Below are 22,731 nucleotides of genomic sequence, written 5' to 3' on the forward strand. Positions count from 1 at the left end.
GCCGCGATCGGCCGAACCTGCGGACGCAGCAGGTAAACAACCCCCCCTGGCCCGTTAGGGGCTTACCCTGATGGGCTGCCTGCCAAAGGTTACCGATCCCTGTGCTACTCACTTTTTCATCACAGGTTCATGGTATGTATAAACTGTCCAAGAGAAAAACAGGTTCTGGTCACTCTCAGAAAAATTTTAGATCATATTTCCTTTGACAATAAGTTCAATCCCTTTATTTGATTATGGAAAGCAGACATTTTTTTTATGCAGGATGTCCCAAGGTACCCATCAGACATCTTGCTGGCTGAAGTTGTTTAGTTGTTTCAACGTGCTTCATTTAGCATCATCTGATAGAATTTCCTTTAGTGTTTTTTCTCTTCCCCTGTTTAAATTTTTTTTTTTTTTTTTTTGCTTTACCATTTTTTTCTCCTAAACTGGGGATTGCCCCCAGGAAAGGGCATACCCGGTTCACCCGGGTTTAAGAGGTGCCTCGCCTGCAAAGAGTCCATTCTGATAATGGGCGGGCATTCCCGCTGTGTCCATTCCACAGAAGTATACCTTCTGTCATGAGCTAAACACCAGATCCCGAAAAAAAGGGAACTGAGACTAAAGCTGCTCCTCATGGAGGGAGCGCTGCAGCCTACGTCTGACCCGCAACATGAGTCTTCTCCGCAGCATTCCCTCTCCAGGCCAGTGTACCGAGGAAGAAATCCTCAGATTCTCCATGCAAGACCTCTAAAAAGAGCTTCAAGGCCTCGAACCAGCCAGAGGAGGTTAGGTCTCTTCGATACCAATTGCACCGAAGGCATCTAAGCACAGTACCCACAGATTGCCAGGGTCCGTGAGACAGATACCACTGGTATGTCTAAGGACCCCCTGGGCACAGGTATCGAAACAGTGGTACTTCCGGTCAGGGACAGGTTTGGAGACTGTGCCACGTCTGGGAAGATGGTGTGGGTATGGATGCCCTCAGTACCGATGACTGTGAGGCAACCAACATCGGACCGCTTAGTGCTGCGAAGGTTGCCAGATCCCTTGGTACCACCGACTCAGTACCAGCAACCAGTGACTGTACCGATTACTGCGGCACCAGAGGAATTTAGGATCTGTAAGGACCATGGTGTCTGAGGTACCAGTCTCTCCTCTAATTGGTACCAGGGCTCATCATCAGTACTTGGTGGTGATTCCGGGGCTTGAGATGTACCCAACACCGAACCATGTACCTCCAGTCTCCGTATCGGCTCCACGTTTTCCAGTGAAGAGTCAGACAGTGACCAGGAGGAGGTCCTCTCCCATCACTCTCACTGTGGTTCCTCTTGCTACCAACCCGGGCCTTCCCAGTCATACCCTCGCTCTGGACTTCAGCCCACCTAGTATGACCAACCCTGGGTTCAGCCCACCCATGCCTTTTCTACCAACCCAGTGGCCCTATTGGTAGGGCCCTACCAAATTCATGGCCATGAAAAACGCATCACAGACCGTGAAATCTCATCTCCCCCTGCAAATCTGGTCTTTTACCGTATACTATACAGATTTCACAAGGGAGAACAGTGTTTCTCAAATTGGGGGTCTTGACCCAAAAGGGAGTTGCAGGGGGTTGCAAGGTTATTTTAGGGGGGTTGCGGTATTGCCATCTTTACGTCTGCACTACCTTCAGAGCTGGGTGGCTGGAGGGGTTGGCTGTTGGCCAAGCACCCAGCTCTGAAGGCAGCATCCTGCCAGCAGCAGTGCAGAAGTAAGGATGGCAATACCATACCATGCCACCCTTACTTCTGCGCTGCTGCCTTCAGAGCTTGGTGGCTGCTGACTGAGGGCCCAGCTCTGCAGGCAGCAGCGCAGACATAAGGGTGGCAATACCATATTATGCCATGTTTACACACCTCAGCAACCTCATAACTCAGGGCAAATGGTTGCCCACAAAGGCAACTCTCTACATCAACCTCCTTCAACTCAGGGCAGTCAGGAATGCTTGCGCTCACTTTCTCCCACGGCTCAGAGGAACACACACAAAGGTTGTGACAGACGTCACATGCATGTACTACATAAATCGTCAGGGAGGTGCCAGATCGTCCTCTCTCGGCGCAGAAGCACTAAAGCTCTGGAACTGTTGCATTTGCCACAATGTTCTAATAGCAGCAGCCTGCCTACTGGGAGTGCAGAACACAACAGCAGACAGTCTCAGTTGCGGGTTCTCACAAGACCATGAGTGGGAACGGAACCCAGCAGTACTTCACAATACTCCACATTCTGTCAATGGGAGACACAGACAATAGATTTGTTCGCTACTTACCTGAACAGGAAATGCCCACGCTACTGCTCCAGGGCTGGCCTCAGACAGCACTTATTAGATAACACTCTCCTCCTTCCATGGGACAAGGGCCTTCTTTACACCTTTCCCCCATTCCATCTGTTGTTGAAGGTCCTGTTAAATAAAAGAGAAAAAGCAAACATCATACTGAGTGCTCTCACCTGGCCGAGTCAGTGGTGGTACCTGTACTTGTCAGAGCTGGCAACGTGTCCACCAATCCCTCTCCAACCCACTCCTTACCTCCTGTTGCAGAACAAAGGAGACACTCTCCATCCTAACGTGCAGATACTCCGACTCAAGGTTTGGCTACTTCATGGGTCCAACACAGAGAGAGCACCTGCTCCGAGGAGGTACAGGAAGTGTTACTATACAGTAGGAAATTGGCTACCCATCGTACTTACCTACAAAAGTGGACTAGGTTTTAGGTTTGATGCAATTCCAGGCACATTATCCTGACATCTGCTACTCTCCCTTCAATGTTAGCTCTCAAGAAGACAGGGCTATCCTTCAGTTTGCTCAAAGTACACCTGGCGGCCATAGCAACTTTACCATCAACAAGTAGAGGGATACTCCGTTTTCTCACACCCGACTACAAAGAAATTCCTCAAAGGTATAATGAACCTCTTTTCCCAACCTAGATGCCCCCCTTCAACATGGGACCTGAATTTAGTTTTAAAGAGCCTGGCTAGACTACTGTTTGAACCTATGGCCATTTGTTCGCTTACACATCTGTCACTGAAGACATTTCTGGTGGCCATGACCTTGGTGAGGAGAATAGGGGAAATAGCACTTATGGCACACACACCCCTTTATAGTCTTCTTTCACAACAATGTTACCCTCAGGCCACACCCAAAGTTTATTCCTAAAGTGTACTCATCTTTTCACATGAACCAACCAATTCACCTCCCAACCTTTTATCCTAAGCCTCATCGTGATAACAGCTAGGCCATCTTGCACATGCTAGACGCCAGGAGAGCCCTGGCCTTCTACCTGGACAGGACAAAGCCTTTTAGGAAATGTCCTAAGCTCTTTCCATTATTGAAATGTCTAAAGGCACAGCAGTATCGTCCCAGAGACTCTTCGAATAGATCTTAAACTGTATTAAGCGCTGTTATCATGTTTGCAATGCAGTGCCTTCATGTGGAATCCACACACACTCCACTAGGTCTGTTTCCTTCTCTGTCGCTTTCGGCAGGGATGGTCCCATCTCAGAAATCTGCAGGGCAGCCACCTGGGCATCTTTACCTAGCTTCACAGAACACTGTGTGATTAATGGGGACTCTACTTCCGATGCTAGTTTGGGCTCTGCAGTAGTATTATCCAGAACAGACTCCAATCCGAAGCCCCAACCTTTCATTAGGGATACTGCTCAGGAGTCATCTACAGTGGAGCACCCATAGGGACACTACTCAAAGAAGAAGAGGAAGTTACTCACCTTGTACAGTAACGATGGTTCTTTGAGATGTGTGTCCCTAGGGGTGTTCCACAATCCGCCCTCCTTCCCTCTACTTCAGAGTTCTTGTCAGGGAGTCTGCGGTAGAGAAGTAACAGGGTGGTTTGCCCGCGCCGTGCTAGTTAGCCTCGAGACAGAGCATGAGGAGGGGAAAGCGCATGTGTGGGCCGAACGGACAAGGCTACTGAAGATCTCCAATCAGAAGCACAGGGATGCACATACATCTACAATGGAGCACCCATAGGAGGACACATCTCGATGAACCATCGTTACTGCACAAGGTAACTTCCTTTTCTCATTTCTAGGCCCTCTTAGAGGATGACTGCACTGAAACCACAATTTCAAAGAAGCTAGACTGTTTGGAGTGATCTTACCCTTTAGTACATCTCCTATCAGAAGATCTTGGGATGCTTCACTGGAACAAGGGAAACTGGTGGAATGACCATTCCTATCCGTCTTCATTTGTGACATAGTTCTACACTTGATTATTGATTATGTCGCTATAACTATCCTGCTACTATAACTGATGACTATCCCATCTCCAGAATTATGCTGATATTCTGGATCAGACTATTTTGCAGTTTTGCCTTACGTCCTCGGGGGAAGGTGGGGGACATTGTTGTGTAGACTCAACTTTGTCTTGAGATTTCAGTATATGTTCAAGTTAAATGTATCAATTTCTCTCACCAATTACATTACATATTTTAGGGAGCATGGGATATGAAACTAGTTAGTTGTGTTGCATTTGATATTTTCCTGCAATTATAAAATAATTATGCTATTGTAATAATTGCTGCTTGTGGTAGTTGGTTCACTGATGTTCACACACCTATTTGCAGCCTGGCTTGGCAGTCTCTTCCTTATTTTTCACTTCTGTCTTAGACTTGCTCTTTGAAGGAGAACTCACTCAAGCATTTAACTTTCCAAGAAGGGGGATTTATTGCAACTATTACAGATAAGTAATTGCCTTTTCTCCAGAAAGAAACTGTTCTCTCAAGGTACAGATTGCAGTAGATCCACACTTTTTTCCAAACTTTCACAGAGTTTGGGTAATGTGTGTATTGGTTAATGCTTTGCGGTTTTCAGTTGAAAAAGGAACTGAAAATTATGGACCCTAGAGGTTGTTGCAGCCGTTCTTTAGAAGTGAAATGTGCCACTTCCTGGGAGGGAGGGAATAGCTTGGAAAACTCCGTAGAAACCCTTGGAGAGTTCTGGCTTGTTTTAGGCTGGGAGCATGGATTTAAGCATGGGGATTTACTACCACTTACACCTCTGGTGAGCAATTATATGCAAGTAATTACCTCTTTTCCCTTGACTGTACTTTTTAAGTTGTGTTATACAGGAGGTCATATTAGTTAATCATTATGGTCTCTTTTTGGCTCTAAAATCTGTGAATTTCTCTTCCATTGAAATACAGTATATTGTATTTCATTGGTGCGTTGCCCATTTTTCCTTACAAAAGCTCCATGATAATCTTCTCTGTTAAGAAATTTTGAAACAAGTCACAAGCATGAATGATAATTTTTTACTTTTAAAATAGTTTTCCCCTTCAGTCTTAGAAGGTCTATCTTGATGCTACAATAGTTAATACTTATCAAGTATGATTTTCTGGAGGGGAGAGAAATGGTTAGGTGGTGTCTGTATCTGCCAGAATTTTAAGAAAGCATGGAGGTAAATGTTATCAGATAGACTAAGTATTTCTTTGCACATTTTCTTCCCACCTTTAAGTGGACTTTTATAATACAACTGTTTTACTTTCATCCCTTCCCCTCTCTAAAAACTGTGCCTAACGTCTGTCACTTTAAGGTAAGTTTTTTGTTTTTTAAAGAAAGGTAAAAGGCATTAGTTGTTTCTCTGTCATTTTTTCCTTAACTTTGCTTATTCAAATATTCTTTTTAATTTAAAATTTCTTATCACCCTTTCTGTCTGTATATTTGTTCTGGAGTTTCGAGGTTGTATTTACACTTTCCACAGTTTCTTTCTTTTTCTGTACTTTTTTTCCCCATTGATTTAAAATCCCAGTTCTTGTATTTAGCTCTTTACCTGTAGCTCAGCATATTTTAGTGTTGCCAGTTTTCATATACAGTGGTTTCTTATGGGATTTTCTCTTGTGCTTTGTCAAGTATTTTATTTGGCTTTGAGGAATTTTACAGTTTGAATCAAGAATAGGGTGTGCACTTGTATGCTCATGTACTTTTTGTTATGAGTCAGTTTGTGCAAAATGTTTAAATGGATGTTCTTTCACATTTATTTTTTTGTTCTGGGGTGCCCCTTTCAGTACTTCAGATAAGGTTGAGCCGAGCTTTTTGTTTGGAGTCAATTTTTCAAAGTGCTGTAGATACATTCTCAGATTGGCCTGAAAGTTGCTGTGCCAGTTGAAGTCCTGGGATAGAGTTAGTGTTACAAATTTGGAGTCAGTTGTTCAAGGGGTTCCCAAGATACAGCGCCCTCCCTCCCCTCCCTCGGCTTATTTTTAAACTGTGCTGGTTCTTATAACACTTTATTGCCCATAGATGATGGGGATGGGCGTGCGGTTGGAACTATAGGCAGGAGCTAAATAAAATATGCATTGCTGTCTGCCCCGAGCTCAACTAGTGACTGACGTTCCAAATAATTGATATGTTGGTATATACAACATAGTTATTATTTTCTCTGAAAACCAAGCGGAACTTCTGTTGCTAGAAGAAAAAGTTAGGGCTAGTCTACACTACCGCGCTCCATCAGTGCAGCTGCACCGCTGTAGCACGTCTGGTGAAAATGCGCTATGCTGACGCTCTCCCATTGGCATAATTACTCCACCTCAATGAGAGGTGGAAGCTATGTCGACAGGAAAGCATCTCCCGCCGACATAGCACGATGTGGACGGCGCTTTAAGTCTGTGTAGCTTGCATCGCTCAGGGGGTGACTTTTTCACACCCCTGAGCAACATAAGTGGCAATGACAGTATTTGGTCCTGCCATGCGGGCAGGGGACTGGACTCGATGACCTCTCGAGGTCCCTTCCAGTCCTAGAATCTATGAATGTAGACAAGCTCACTGTGAACAAAATATTTGATATACTGATATGGAGTGGGAACGTACAGTCATACCTTATCTGTGTATTTTATCAGAGGAATTGTTTTCTGTAACTTGGCCAATTGCCAGGAGTATTTTGCTTCCCCTTCCTAATCTGTTAAGCACTTTCTGCATAAGGGTTAGCATAAAGTGAGCCAGGCTATTTGTGAGGTCCAGAGGGGTTTCAGTGTAGCTCTGCCAGCATTGTTTGCACTGTAGAGCTGATGAATAACGTGGTCTTGGCACTACTGTGAGGTTCTTTACTGTGCACGCACACACCCTAGATCGTGTTCATTCTAAGCAGAAGATCATGGGCAAGGGGGAATGCAGCATGCTAACAATCCAAAGCGTAATTAAATGAACTGGTGCTCAGAGCTGCTTTATTTACTTTGTATCTCTTGCCAGCTCCCTGTGCAGGCAGCTGAGGAAGCAATATTCAGCATAGATAAGTACATAGATGCTAAAGTGGGTATTTAGCATGCTTTGGCAGCCCTGGAGGCAGAATCAGAACTGTAACTGACAGCAGGGGAAAAATTCTATTCTTGAAGAACCTGCCTTTTTCCCCCCCTCTCCATAATTGCAAGCAGTTATCCATACTTACTGCTGCAGAACTTCACGATAAACTGTTAAATAAAAAAACCTTTGGTAAAATTCTGATCTGGCCAAGTTGGTAGGGACACCAGGTTGCTTCTCTGGACCTTGTTCTCTCCCCCCCACACCTTGGCTCGGAGGTGCGGCAGCTGTGTCTACCCCAGCTACTACTTTCCTCTTCCAGGACTTGTATTGCTGCTGATGTAGTGACGCCCCCTGGCTAAGTTGTCTGTGAAGATTTAAACTGGGATCTCTAGCTCTAAGAGTGTGGGTCTTTACTGCCTGAGCAAAAGGACCATATCATATCTCTTGGCTTGGAGGTAGTAGTAGCCTCAAATCTCTACAGCTGGTCCAACCAATCGGGACACAGAGCTACACTGTGTTAGTGTATGGTACAAACTCCTTCAAATGTGCACAGCAGTTCAAATCCCTGTACAGGCATCCACTTGTAATGATAATGCTGGTTGGATTGTCTTTATGGATTGAATCCAAGACCTCAATCTAAAAGCATGTCCTTGTGCTAAAGGAAACCAGAAATTAGCAGACTCACAAGTCCTTTATATGGTACAGCCTCTAGATGGGACAAAGAGCCATATTTATTGTGGGTTATGCTGACAGGGCCGACAGGCTGGTAGATTGGAAGTTTTGCCTATTCTGCACACAGGGAGAAATCACATCTGTATGGCTTCACAAGGAAGCCCTAGTGTGCCTAACTTGGGGAAAGGGAAACCATACATCTCAAAACTCTGCATTTAACTACAAAGAGATTTTAAGTGAGTACAAGTATAAGGCATTACAGGCAGAAATGGTTAAAAGAAAAATAAAGATAAAACACTTTTTCTAAACTTAACAAACTAGACTTGTTTCAAGGTACAGTTGTTACCACATGCTTCCAGCAACAGGGCTGACCAAATTTCAGTCAGGGTCTGCTCTCAAAGTTCATAGGCTGTTTCTTTTGTTGTCTTAGATGGAAAAGAGAGAGAGAGATAGGGAGAGAGAACTTGCGTTTTTGTCCCTCACTTTTGTAGTTCAGTCACCCTTTGAAATTGCATTTTTCTGAAGGTTACCCCACGATAAATTTCATTCCCACTGTGAGCATGGAGACAGTCCTTGTGAAAGAGGTTTCATGCTGTGCTTTGCTAAAATGCAGATTTGCCTTGTCTCTCTCTCTTGCTGTCTCAAGGACCTTGTTTACTACTTATGTCAATTGATGTAAACACACATTCCTTTAAGAGCGGCTTGACCTGTCCTGCCTAATAGGGGGCTACATGGGTTTGACTATGTGCTACCAACATCATTCAGGAGGAATTCATAACTTTACATATAAGGTTGCTACGCACATTTCATCATGATATTATTGACCAGCGAGTTTAGCTTTCAAATGATACTTCGCAAGGCATATGTTGTACAAAGATGATTACAATCGTGTATAGGGTATGAATACAGTGGTACATTCGATCACAGTAATTTTCCGCCAATTTTCCACCAGCTCCCTGCACAATGAGCAGAGCACTTGGTGGTATTTCCAATAAACTAACTTTTTAAAGGAAGAACAGATAACTGCCAGAAACAGTTAAAAAAAAATGTTCAGATTGACAACTCTTGTGAAGAATATTTATGCAGAATATATTGTTGAAAAATCTCAGCTAGCATCAAATGTCAAATATTGCATAAAGTGAGTTTTTAAATTTTGGGTGTAGCTAATTTAATGAAAGGAATTATTTGTACAAAAGGTCTGTTGTTTTTATTTATTTTATTAAAGCTATTTCTATGACAATCACCATAGTATCTGAAGAGTTGTTACCAAAGTCTGTCTGTGTCTCTAATAACATTGTTTTAAATTTGATCATGATTGTGATAAAGTGGGCTCTGTACCTATGTAGGTTATTCTGTTCTTCCACTGACAGGCTGCTGGGTGGGTGGATGGGAGAGGTTCTGGTTTTGAGGTTGATAAAGAAATTTTACCCTGAGTCTCTTAAAAGTCTATTGCAAGATTTTAGGTGGAAAAATTGCAGTGGCTTTGCTGTGGCCATCAATCTTTTTAACTTTCTATGGTGAAAACACCAAACAGATTTCCAGTATGCTAGTAAAATACGACGAGTATGTTTTTTGGCATAAGAAAGTAGCACTACTACTTTCTGTTTTACATAAACTAATAAAAGCATAATTGCCTTTCTTTAATTATTACCATTAATGCTTAGTTTAATGGTAACTCTTAATAGTTTACTACTACTTATTAAAAATCATTCATTATTTTTTTCAGCTGTTTAAGGATTAACTATAAATGAAAGAAATGACTGTGCTTTCAGATGGAACCAATGAACACCCTGCTAAAACCCCCTCCTTGAAGGTTCCTTGGTGTCAGATGCTGATTGGGAGTGCATCAGGCAGGCCCAGGCTGGGGGTTTCAGAGCTAGGAAGCTGCACAGCCAGCTGCAGTCATTGGTGCCAGAACACACCACGTGACCATAAATAAGAATTAGCTTAACATTATCAATCCTTTTATAATCTTGAGTCAGCATACAGTAGTTAGAGAGAGTCACAAGGTTGTGTGCTATGGCTGGTGCGGGGACAAAAATTGGTAAGTGGCTTTTGATTGCTTACCATAAAATTACTTTTTGAAAAGCTTACTATAAAAGCGTTTCAGTATAAAAAGTGTCTGCGATCATGGCTGTAGTATATAAGCTTTGCAGAGATGTATAACAATTGTGATACTGGAAGAGAAATATTGAATTAAATACATCCGAGCAAACATTATAATTAAGTAGCAAATTTGTACAGTGAAATCTTTCTGAAAGCAGTTTTTTTTCCCCTTTAGTTGACGCAGATGAGATTAAACGGCTAGGAAAGAGATTTAAGAAGCTTGATTTAGACAACTCTGGTTCTTTGAGTGTGGAAGAGTTCATGTCTTTGCCTGAGTTACAACAGAACCCATTAGTACAGCGAGTAATAGATATATTTGACACAGATGGGAATGGAGAAGTGGACTTCAAAGGTAAGATACAGTGCTCTATAATACATGATGTTGACATTTTCTTAGAAGATCTAACTCTTGGAAACTGTTAATTTCAGCTCTGATGTAAAAAAAAAAATAGAATAAATTTTGTAAGAGCAAAATAAAGTGTGAAATCCACTTACAGGTTTAAGGGTGAAACACACTTATAAGATACTTTTATATATTAGAAATAGATACTAACAATTCCTGTGAATGTGTATATAAAATAGACTTAAATTTATTTATTCCCTAATGCATAACCCAATATAACAATTTCTGTTGGTTTAACTATTTTGTTTAATAATCTTTCTTACTATTCATATTCTTAACTTCACTTTCATCCTTGATATCCATTTTAGAGTATATTAGTGAAACAATATTAATCTAGGCATTCTAAAAACTATTTTCCTCATTAACATGAAAAAGACCTGATGGGTGGGAGAGAATTACAAATGTGTGGGTTCAGTTTTACTTAACTAAACTTTTAAGAGACACATGGAACTAGCTGTAGCAATCTCGGAACTATTAGCAAGAGTCATAGGAGATGGGTAAGATCCCAGAGGACTGGAGAGGGGCAAACAAAGAGGACATGAGCAATTATAGACCAGCAAACGAGGGAAATAGTCTTGATGAAATTACTATAAGGTGATTGCAGAGCTGGTTGAAAAAACATACTCAACAAGTAGTTATCAATGGTTTGCTGTCAAAGTAGGAGGGAGTATCTGGTGGGATTTCTGAAGGGGGTCAGTCCAGGATTTGGAACTATTCCATATTTTCATTAATAACTTGGATAATGGAGTGGAGAGTATGCTTATAAGCCTTTCAGATTACACCAACCGGGAGGGGTTGCAATACTTTTGGAGGACTGTACTGGAATTCAAAAAGACCATGACAAGTTGGAGAATTGGTCTGAATTCAACAAGATAAAATTCAATAAAGATCAAGTGCAAAGTACTTCACTTAGGAAGCAAAAATCAAATGCACATGTACAAAATGGGAAATAACTGGGTAGGTGGTAGTATTGCTGAAAAGGAACTGGGCATTATAGTGCATCACAAATTGAAAGGTAGTCATCAAGGTGATGCTGTTGCAAAAAAGGCTAATAGCATTCCAGGGTGTGTTAACAGGAGTGTTGTATGTAAGACATGGCAGGTAATTGTCTCGGTCTACTCAGCACTGGTGAGGCCTCAGCTGGAGTGCTGTGTCCAGTTCTGGGCTCCACACTTTAGGAAAAATGTGGGCAAATTGGAGAGAGTCCAGAGGAGAGCATCAAAAATGAAGAAAGGCTTAGAAAACCTGACCTATGAGGAAAGGTTACAAAACTGGGGAAATTGAGTCTTGAGAAAAGAAGACTGAGGGGCGACCTGATAAGTCTTCAGATACGTTAAGGGCTGTTATAAAGAGGACTGCGATCGATTGCTCTCCATGTCCACTGAAGGTAGGACAAGAAGTCATGGGCTAAAATCTGTGGCAAGGGAGATTTAGGTTAGATATTAGAAAAAACTTTCTAACTGTAAGGGTAGTTAAGTTCTGGAATAGGCTTCTAAGAAGTTGTGGAATCCCCATCATTGGAGGTTTTTAAGAACATGTTGGATAAACACCTGTCATGCATGATTGAGGTCCTGCCTCAGTGCAGGTGGCTGGACTTGATGACTTCTCATGGTTCCTTCCAGCCCTATATTCATTTCTGTGATTCTATAAATATTTGGATCTAAATAGTTCATTTTTAATGAGAAATAAGTTCCAATTTTTTATAGCCTCTTAATAGGATTTTTTTCTTGGAATATTTCCTCAAGATTACACAATTACTAAGATTAAGACTCTGTCACGGGTATTTTTAGTAAAAGTCAGGGACAGGTTGTGGGCAATAAACAAAAATTCATGGAAGCCGCGACCTGTCCCTGACTTTTACTAAAAATACCCTTTGGAGGGGACAAACAGCGCTGCTGGGGCTTGCAGCTGCTCCAGCCCTGCCGCTGTTCCAGCCCCCAGGGGACTGACCTGGACCAGGACCAGGATCAGGACCATCACTCCGGCAGGCCTGGGACCACTGGCAAGCTGTTCCAGGGGCCCCTGCTCTGGGGCTGGATGCTGCTCCGGCAGCCCTGGGCTGATGTCCCAGCCAGCTGCTTCAGTCCTGTCCCAGAAGAAGTCACGAAAGTTCCATAAAATAATGGAATCTGTGATCTTCGTGACAGAATCGTATCTTGTGTGTACATTACATCAGTACTAGACCAGGTTTCTTAGACAGGTGTGGGAATCTTTCCAGGATAATTTGCAACACTTTTGGGTTCCATACAACGTTCTCTTCTGTGACTATAATACCTTGTATGTGATATTTTTCTATGACAGTTAGTTTAGATTGAAAATTGTTTTTCTCTGTAAATTACAGAAATTATAGAAGTATTGTATTTCTATTTAATAGTCTTTTTTACCTGTAGTTTGCCACTTTTTCAAACAAAAAAGAGAGAATGCTGATATGACAAAGCAAAATAAGTCTCAATTGAATTCTAAAGTAAGTGTTAGAGAGCTACATTATTTAAAATGTTGCTCATTTAGAGGGTCAGGGGCTGAGTTATTCCAATGCCAAATTATCAAATTTAATATTTATTTAATTTAGGGTCCAATCCTCAGAGTGGCAAGTTTTCTTTAACTTCCATTGAAATTAATGTAGGATTTTTTCAGGATTAGACTAAAAAGACTTTTTCTAATTTTTCCTGTCTGATTAGAATTTACCAAATTTCAATTATATAGATATTTTGATCAATAAAATTTGAAGAAAACAGTAAACATGAAGTACATTCAAGCTGTTATAGCATAACAGCAAAAAACAAAACCCAACTAAATTGGAATGTTTGAATTTTAAGACTATTTTCCTCAACAGTGTCATCCTCTAAAACTATATAAACATTGCACATAATAATTGTCAAAATACACTTGTTAAAGCGAGGGTACTATATTGTTCATGAGATTATGAACTCAAATAATGTGATTACGAAAAGCTGTAACAGACGATTTAGCACACTAGTCTGATTTTTGTATCATAAAATGATGCAGTCATAATGTGTTTTGTGGCAGTGAAGCTACTGTTGCCATCTGGCCATGTTGGTGACTTATGTAAATGAATGGTAGTCTCAATCCAGTTTTTGCTGAACAGGTGGCCACCTCACAAAAAATATCATTGCTGGCACACGTGTGTAGACACTGCAGGGGGAAGTGTGGGGAAACTTGCATTGCTTCTCCTGTTTTCTACCTACTTTTTTTTGTAGAGAAACTCGTTTTCTGATATCCATCTAACATCTTTCTCAAACACAGGAAAAAAGTCACTTAAATCACATTTGTACAGCTGTATTAGATCTTCTGTTCACTCTACCTATACATTTACAAAAATATTTTATTAAACCAGTTTGGTGATTTTATTGTTAAAATGAAAACTACCAACAAATGGTAGTCAGTATTTCCATTCTAATGGTAGCCTTTGTACTTTTTTCTTTACTGTATTTTAACTACAAAATTCTTATTAGGTCAGCATCTTACCTTCCAGGACTTCAGAAAGTCCTGCTCTGGAGTCTGATCCTATGTACCTTATATCAGTAGTTCTTTTGATTCTTTGCTGTTACACATGTGAGTAAAGGCTGCAAGATCTGGCTCTGGGAATTGCATGGTTTTGGAGTTTTATAGTTTGAGTGTCATTTTGTTAATATTCACATTTGTTTATAACACCCTTCTAAAAATACTATTTATGTGCCTGTTTTATTAAAAATATGGTCACGTTAATGTAATCCAAGATGAAATTTAGGGCTTGATTTGAGATGAACTGATCACACCACAACTCCAATTGAAGTCAATACAGTAGGCGTTTCAAGTCCTTATTTATATAAATTGTATTTCTTTGAAAGTCCAAGCTTTTGATTATTTTAAGTAAATTTTGATATATATTAGTACATTGGGCACGGTGTTTGGTTTGAGATGCTTCCTGCTGAAAGGAGCTAGAAATGCCTTCATAAGGATGTGGCGACACTATTCCTCCTTGAGGTAAGCTGTGTTCTAAGGACATTCCCAATAATACAGACTTTTTAAAAAAAATCTTCTTCTTCTTTTTTTTTTTATTTCTGAATATTCTGGTTTCTGTTTGCAATAAACAGGGCTTTGAAAATATATATACACTACTGATTTGTAAATGCTTTTCCTGCCCTGTATTCTTCAGAATTTATAGAAGGAGTCTCCCAGTTCAGTGTCAAAGGGGATAAGGAACAGAAGTTGAGGTGTAAGTACTTTGATTTTTATGACCGCTTTTCTGATATTTTTCAAATGTAGTTTGCTTTTAACAAAACATTTTTCCTCCTGGGGTGCATGTTCTCTGACAGAAATCTACATCAGGCAGGACAGGTGGAGACTATCTTGAAGGAGTTGGGACTCCGTACCTCTTGAGGAGGTCACTGGCACCTTCACAAAAAGGCCTGAGCATGCTGCCTCTGCAGCATTGTTGCATTCCCTACTGAATGAGCAAAACGAAGTCCACATCCTTTTTAGATTAAAGGAATTATGAGCAATGCACATCATTTTGCTTTTGACAGTATGGGAATCATTTGATTTTTGTTTATACAATAAAACAAAGAAATACTAAACTGTTCCTGCAAAATTTTGACAATGTATCTTTCAGAAGCATAATATGGTCAAACCTTTTCTTTTTCTTTTAATCCTTATTGCAATAATTAAAGATATAATATGGATGTAGGAAGGAAAGTTGTTACCACAAAATATTAAAAAACAACACTCCACCACCCCAGATTTAGACCATGTCCAAATGGCTTGCTGTAAACTGACCAATTGGGGTGTTGCTTAGCCATGCCACAGAAGGCCATGGTTATGTCTCTAATGTGAGTGGCCCAGCTTATGATGCACTTCTTGTTTGCTGAATTCTTTTGTTGTTTGCTTAATGTTGTCAGTGTTAATGGAATACTTTTTACACTCAGGGTTTGTCTACACTTCAAACATTACAGCACCGCTGTAGGACTTCAGTGTAGACACTACCTATCCTGACAGGAGGGATGCTCCCGTCGGCTTAGGTAATCCACCTCCCTGAGAGGCGATAGCTAGGTCGACAGGCGAATTCTTCTGTTGACCTAGCACTGTCTACATGGGGATTTAGGTTGGCTTAGCCACACCGGTCAGAAGAGTGACTTTTTCACACCCCTGACCAATGTAGTTAAACCAACCTAATTTTTTAGTATAGACCAGGCCTGAGTGTTAAAAATCTCTCATACTAAAGGGTTAAATAAATTATAGTAGAATTGTTCACTGTTCTGTGTCTGATATAGTAGGATCCTTGTCTGCCAGGATTTATAAATTCATGATTAAAAATCAATGTGACTACAGAAAACAATGCAAAACCTTTTTTCTCAGTTGTACATATAAAATACATAGTTATGTATCTGCCTTCTGAGAAGTGTTCAGTCTAGTGGAAATTTTTGTTGGCAGGTCATATTTACTATTTGAATTTTTCTTTAACTCGTTTTCTGCAGTTGCTTTCCGGATTTATGATATGGACAAAGATGGCTATATCTCCAATGGGGAGCTCTTCCAAGTGCTGAAGATGATGGTTGGGAACAATCTCAAAGACACTCAGTTACAACAAATTGTAGACAAAACCATAATTAATGCAGATAAGGATGGTGATGGAAGAATATCTTTTGAAGAGTTCTGTGCTGTAAGTATTCTCTAGGGAAAAATGTTGATATTTAGATTTACTAAAATTATATCTAAAATACAGTTTGACCTAAAGAGTCTGGTTTTACCACAATTACAGTAACTCCTCACTTAACATTGTAGTTATGTTCCTGAAAAATGTGACTTTAAGCGAAACGATGTTAAGCGAATCCAATTTCCCCATAAGAATTAATGTAAATGAGGGGGTTAGGTTCCAGGGAAATTTTTTTCACCAGACAAAAGACTAATCTATCCACACAGAGAGAGAGAGAGAGAGAGAGAGAGAGACACACACACACACACACACACACACAATATAAGTTTTAAACAATTTAATACTGGTACACAGTGATGATAATTGTGACGCTTGGTTGAGGTGGTCGAGTCAGAGGGTGGGATATTTCCCAGGGAATGCCTTACTGCTAAATGATGAACTAGCAATTGGCTGAGCCCCCAAGGGTTAACTCTCTCACTCTACAAGGCAGCAGGAATGGAGAGAGGGGAGACAGCATCGCAGACAGAGACACACACCGTGTGTGTGTGTGTGTGTGTGTGTGTGTGTGTGTGTGTGTGTGTGTGAGAGAGAGAGAGAGAGAGGCGCATTTCCCCTTTAAGTACGCTGACCCTACTCTTAAGTACACTGCCTTGTTAATTAGATCAGCTTGCTGAGACCGCAGCTGCTGCCAGCAAGCTCCCTCCGTCCTGAGCCCTGTCATGTGTCCCCCCTGCTCTATGGAAGATGGGGTAAGCGGGGTGCAGGGGGGAGGGGGACACCCTGACATGAGCCCCGCCCCCCGCACAGCAAGCAGGAGGATCCCGGGAGCAGCTCCAAGGCAGAGGGCAGGAGCAGCACATGGTAGTGGGGGGAGGGACAGCTGAACTGTGGGCAGTTGGTAGCCTGCTGGGCAGCTGCTGCACAGGGAACTTAGGGGAGCGGGGAGCTGATGGGGGGGCTGCTGGTCCACCCTGGTTCCAAGCCCCCACCAGCTAGTTGCAACGGGCTGCTCTTCCTGCAAGCAGTGGACAAAGCAGGCGGCTGCCAAACGATGTTAGAAGGGAGCATTGCATAACTTTAAACGAACATGTTCCCTAATTTATCAGCAACGTAACAACGTTAACCGGGACAACTTCAAGTGAAGAGTTACTGTATATTTAAAATATGACTATTGCTCATGTCTTACAGTAAGTAAAATTAATCATAAAATAGCTGACTGCATTATTCAGGATTCAGATGTTTCAATTTGACTAAGACCTGTCTATAGAAAAAATTATCAAAATATTGTGCTGCAAATACAGTGGATTAATTTTTGCATCCTTTTTGTTGAGATGTATAAAAAACGATTGAAAACTACCCATGCCTGGGAATTGCTGTATGGCAAAAGTGAACTTCTAGATCAGCGGTTCTCAAACTGTGGGTCATGACCCCGTTTTAATGGGGTCGCCAGGGCTGGCTTAGACTTGCTGGGGCACAGGCTGAAGCCCAAGCCCCACCGCACAGGGCCAAAGCCCGAGGGCGTCACCCCTGGGTGGCAGGGCTCGGGCTTTGCCCCCTCCACTCCCTAGGGCAGCCTCAGGCTTCTGTCCCCCGTCCTGGGGTCAATGTAATAATTTTTGTTTGTCAGAAGCAGGTTGTGGTGCAATGACGTTTGAGAACTCGTGTTCTAGATTGAGGAACCAGAAACAGGTGCCTTGGATTCCAGGCTTTCAAATGGTAGAAAATAGTGGCTCCTAAACCATGTTTGTAGACCATTAATGGTCCATGGAAATTGACTGTCCTTGTTTCCAGCAGCAAAATTCATTAAAAGTAGATTTAAAATACCCAATACTTTTCTATAATTGCTTTTTCATCTTAAAAGTTATTATAGTAGCCACAGGGACAGTCCATGATCATGGATGGGAGGGGAGGTGCTGTTTACAAAAATGAATAAATAGAAGAGGTGCTCTGAAAGAGACTCTCAAAGATGTCATAGAGTTTAAGGCCAGAAGGGACCACCAGATGATCTAGTCTGACCTTCTGTATATCCCAGGCCACCACTCACAGACTAAACACAACAGCCAAAATGAGATCAAAGTAATACATCCCACAGGAGACTAGAGTATTATGTGCCACAGGCAGAGAAGAGGAGGGGCCAAGATGCAACAGTGCTTGAGGCCCCTGCAATGGCAGGGAAATGATCAAGTGAGATATATCCAGATAATCCTGGCAAGTGCCACAACCGTATCCTGCAAAGGTGAAAAACCCATAAGGTCACTGCCAATGTGACGCGGAGTGAAATTTCTTCTCATCCCCTCAGTTAGACTCTGAGCATGTGAACAAGAATCAGCCAGCCAAGCACCTGAGAGAGAGAGAGAGAGAGAGAGAGAGAGAGAGAATGCTTTTGCTAAAAATGTCCCAATTGAAGGGGTGGATGGAAATAATCATCAGAATAACTTGATTTTGTGGGATAGATACTTCATGTCCTGCAAGAGCTGGCGGTGCTATCTGTTTACTTGGTTGGACCAATATGAACGCATTCAGGACCAATAAACTATTCTAAGCACTGGTCCTAAAAAGTGATCAACAAAAATAATTAATTGAAGTCAGAATTTTAAAATTTATTTAATATAAAGCTGCAGTGCATTTGAATTATCGTGTGTCTGATAATCATGCCTTTGTAATTGGGGATTTTTATGCATATAACATGCTCACCCGTGAGACTGAATTAACATGAGAATGTATATTTTTCTTTTTAAAAGGAAAGTAGTAAATGATACACTGAAATACAAGTGCTTTTTACAAAAACGTGCTGAGGAAAAAATCAAATGATCACACATGACAGTAAATATGTATGTGTATTTTGATTTTATTATATTTAAATTGATGAGTATGGAGACATGTAAATCTGGATGGCTTGATGTACAATGAAAAAAGTATTGCATACATGTATGCTCTTTGTATGAGGTTATAGCTTCAGTTCAATAGAAATCATTCATTCTTCATTAAGTGTGGTGTATGGGTTGAGTGCAGATTTTGAAAACCTTTTCTCTTATAGTACTTGGAAACTTTCTTAAAGGATTAAAATCTCCATTTTTCATGCTCCTTTAATTAAGAAATGGCCACATGGAATTTTACCAAACTTAAAATATAAAATTTTTCTATTCTGGAGGAAGACCAGCATTAGAAATACAATAAGGAGTAAATTTTCTGGTAATTTATATGCATTAGTGAACAAGAGCTTAGAATGAATTCCCTTCTCAAGCATGACAACAGCAGTGCTGCCAATACATATTTAAATAGGTGATGTCTTTGTTGTTCCCTAACCTTTTTCACACTTGTATTGTCTTGTTCTCTACTCCTCCATTGTATATACATTGTCCTCAGCATTTCTTTTACAGTTTTGCTACCCATTTCCCCTCTGCTGTTTGTTCTCTCTCTCCTTTCTTCAGTTTCCAATATGTGTGGGTTTCTTCCATGTTTGTTTGTTCTGGTTTTGTTCTGCTCCATACCTCACCCATTCCTTTCATTCCACCTCTCTCCATCTCTGCCTACCCTCATGCCGTTGTTCTTTGATTTCCCCTCATTGATTTTTCTCTCACGTTTTGTTGATTTTGATGCGTCCTTTACCTCCACAATCATTTTTCTTTGAATTTCTTTCCCTTGTTTCGGCTACACACCTTTCCCCACTTTTCGTTTGCACACCCATTCCTCCCCTGCCTCCTTGTTTTTGCATCTTCCCTTAGTTTTCTGAACATGTGTATCCTGCTGTTTTTGGAAGCTTCCAAATACTTTTTGGCTGCTCCCCATATTTTTTGTGCAAGCCCCTTCTTTTACCAAGGATGCCAGTGGGCTTCCCTGAGCTCCTGGTTCCTCATGTTGACTTCCAGAGGTTTAATTTTCAGTGATAGTTTTCCTATTCAAGGAGGCTTGTGTGTATGAAAATCATAGCTGACAAATAAATTCAGAGGTCAGTGTAAGTGGATCTAAGAGAGAATAAGCTGGTATGATTTATTCATTCTTCTGGCTCCCTCAGTATGCGAGTTGCACTAACATAGATTCTGTTACACGTAACCTACTTGCCATAACTTACACCCCCTTATATGTTACTTGTGAATTTGGCCTATTCAGTCTATGGAGTGTAAGCTGGTGTGGAAAGGCCAGAAAAGAGGGGCGCAGCAGAAAAAGCAACTGACTGGAGGTAGCAAGTTGTTAAGAGGATGCAAGTAGAAGTATGTTTATGTGGTGTGCTGTTTAATATAATGTTACTAATTCTCAGTTCTCTTAACTTTAAATGTTTTTCATTGCCATTTCAGGTTGTAGGGGGCCTAGATATCCACAAAAAGATGGTGGTAGATGTGTGACTCTTTTTAGGGCACCACCCAACACTTTTGCTTTCTTCTCCATCTCTGAAGATCTGCTCAAGACGTCCAGCAACGCTCTCTGTGTATTTAAATGGAAGTATTTTTCTCTGTGAAGCCACATTTTCCAACATGAGCCTCATGAAGCCAACTAAGTGTTATTGAACTTTATTCTCTCAATAACTCAGTGTAGCACTTTAAAGTCTGAAGGACAGCAAGATGGAAAGAGCATATCAGTGTGGTGGAGAAAGGGAAGGGGTTGGCTTTTTAATTTATTTTTCTTCATCTTTTATAACAAGGAAATATCTATCTATATATATATGTGTGTCTATTTATATATAGATATATATGTAGCTTTCTATATGTAGTAGTTAGATGGGCTTTAATTTAATATACTTGATTCAGAAACAAAACTAGAGTACAAAGTGCCAAGCAGAACATTAACAGTTCAATATATGGATATACATCCTTACTTTTATTTCACACAGTTTTATATTATATATATATAATAGAAGAATGTAAAAATTTAACAGGGTGTTAGGTCAACTGTTTTCCTTTTCCTGTGACTGTTCAGATGTTTCTATATATTGACTGGCTGACAAAGCATTGCTTCCTGTTAATTAACCTTAATTACATTTTTGTAACACAGGAGACTGTTTATTTATGCCTGTTAATATATTATCAGGGACTGTCTCTCTTTGCTAAATAACTTGTAGTACAGCTCTGCTTAATAGTATGAGAAAATATAGTTTAATGCTAATGCCAAGAACTAGTCCTTGTATGCATATAGTAACTGTAGCATGCTTATATGGTCACTTCATTCTGTCACCTACTAACTGGGAGCAGTTGCATCTATTAAATAGCCCTAAGGATATATAAATCAGCTGTGAGATTCATTTCAGATACAACAGCTGAAGATGTTTGATGCATTCATGATTTCTCTTGCACTTAGCTTAATGAAATTTAGGATTGATATAATTGTGTAGGATTCCCATTTACTCATTTTATACATTACTTAGTGCGATTATAAAATGTTTCTTGCCACTAAATTTGTTTCAACCATAACAGTTTCCCCTCTGCATTTTAAAAAAGTACTACAGGTAGCATAAATAACTGGTAATATTTTATATATATCCCTATATCTATAGAGAGATATATGTATATAGGATTCATACGGGGGGGAAATCTTGTTAACCTATGCCATAGAGAAGGAGGAAAACTTCACGTTATCTAAATTTATACCTCCTCCTCTTCTCCAGTCCTTCAATTGGAGAATTTTTTTTCCCCTAGATTTGTCCATATCATGATTTCTAATGGATGGTAACTTGATATATTTGTGTGATATAAAAGTAGCGAGCCATGTTTTACAACTTTATATCATCCCTTCCCTTTTCTGCAATGGTACTATTGGCTGGAAGAAAAAACACATTTACTAGATTTTTAGGATAGTACATCTTTGCTGTATAGCAGTTTTTCTATTAAAAAATGTTTTATAATCAACAGTGGAAAGGACAGGTTGTATGAACCTACTTAAATGGAGCACCTGTCTGCCATAGCTGTTCCTTCAACTGAGTGCTGCACATCATGGGCTCTGTCTGTGAGAGAGAAATCCAGGTGCTTGGTGTCCTTGCATGACATGAAGTTTTGCATGTAGATCGAATTGAAATGTTCCTCTTGTTTACATAATTTGCATAATTTAAAAAGATAATGTTGCCAAACTTTGGTAAATGTTAATGTTCAAACCGAAAATCTCCACTACATGTAACTTTCTTCCTCTGGATCAGTACGTGGCTTATAATCCCAGCCAGTGGTTGTATCTGTTCCATTGTCAACTGCCATGTGCTCTGCTTCAAGGGGGAACTAGTCTTTTGTGAATTTTTTGTACATAAGTATTTGTTACAAACATTTTAGCAAATGCTTTCTATTTCTCTTACTTGCTTGTGCATATCTTGGCTGGCGTTCTAGAAAATAGTGCTATTGTTATTTCCTTATCGGGGGGATAAGGGTTTTTTTTAGTTTGTGTGGGGAAAATGGTTTATGTTGAATGTTTAGTTTTTCCTCTGCATGCTACATCATATGTTGTGGGAACTATAGAACCTTCATACTATATGAATAAAAAAATAAAATATTTGAACCTTGCCATAGTGTTCTAAATGTTTTTGTTGAGCTTCATGTCAGGTGGCTTTACTTTACATTTTTAAAAATTAATGTTGCAGAACTAATTCCATAGTTGCTGTTATTCTAAAGAAATTGGTTACTAGCACTATAAAATTCCTATTGAAAGTGTTTTGAGTG

General features: G+C 40.5%; 1 protein-coding gene across 1 annotated transcript in view; it reads left to right on the forward strand.

Annotated features, from left to right (window-relative positions):
- Positions 1–22,575, forward strand: part of PPP3R1 (protein phosphatase 3 regulatory subunit B, alpha) — an 87,117-nt gene extending 64,542 nt beyond the window's left edge. Inside the window, exons 3-6 of the mRNA XM_065400666.1 lie at positions 10,216–10,392; positions 14,600–14,659; positions 15,918–16,102; positions 20,392–22,575. Of these exons, the coding sequence (XP_065256738.1) occupies positions 10,216–10,392; positions 14,600–14,659; positions 15,918–16,102; positions 20,392–20,439 (470 nt within the window). The 3' untranslated portion in view covers positions 20,440–22,575. The remainder of the gene's footprint in view (positions 1–10,215; positions 10,393–14,599; positions 14,660–15,917; positions 16,103–20,391) is intronic.
- Positions 22,576–22,731: the final 156 nt, after the last annotated feature.

The sequence above is a fragment of the Emys orbicularis genome, chromosome 3 (genome assembly GCF_028017835.1).
Source record: "Emys orbicularis isolate rEmyOrb1 chromosome 3, rEmyOrb1.hap1, whole genome shotgun sequence".
Classification (NCBI taxonomy): domain Eukaryota; kingdom Metazoa; phylum Chordata; order Testudines; family Emydidae; genus Emys; species Emys orbicularis.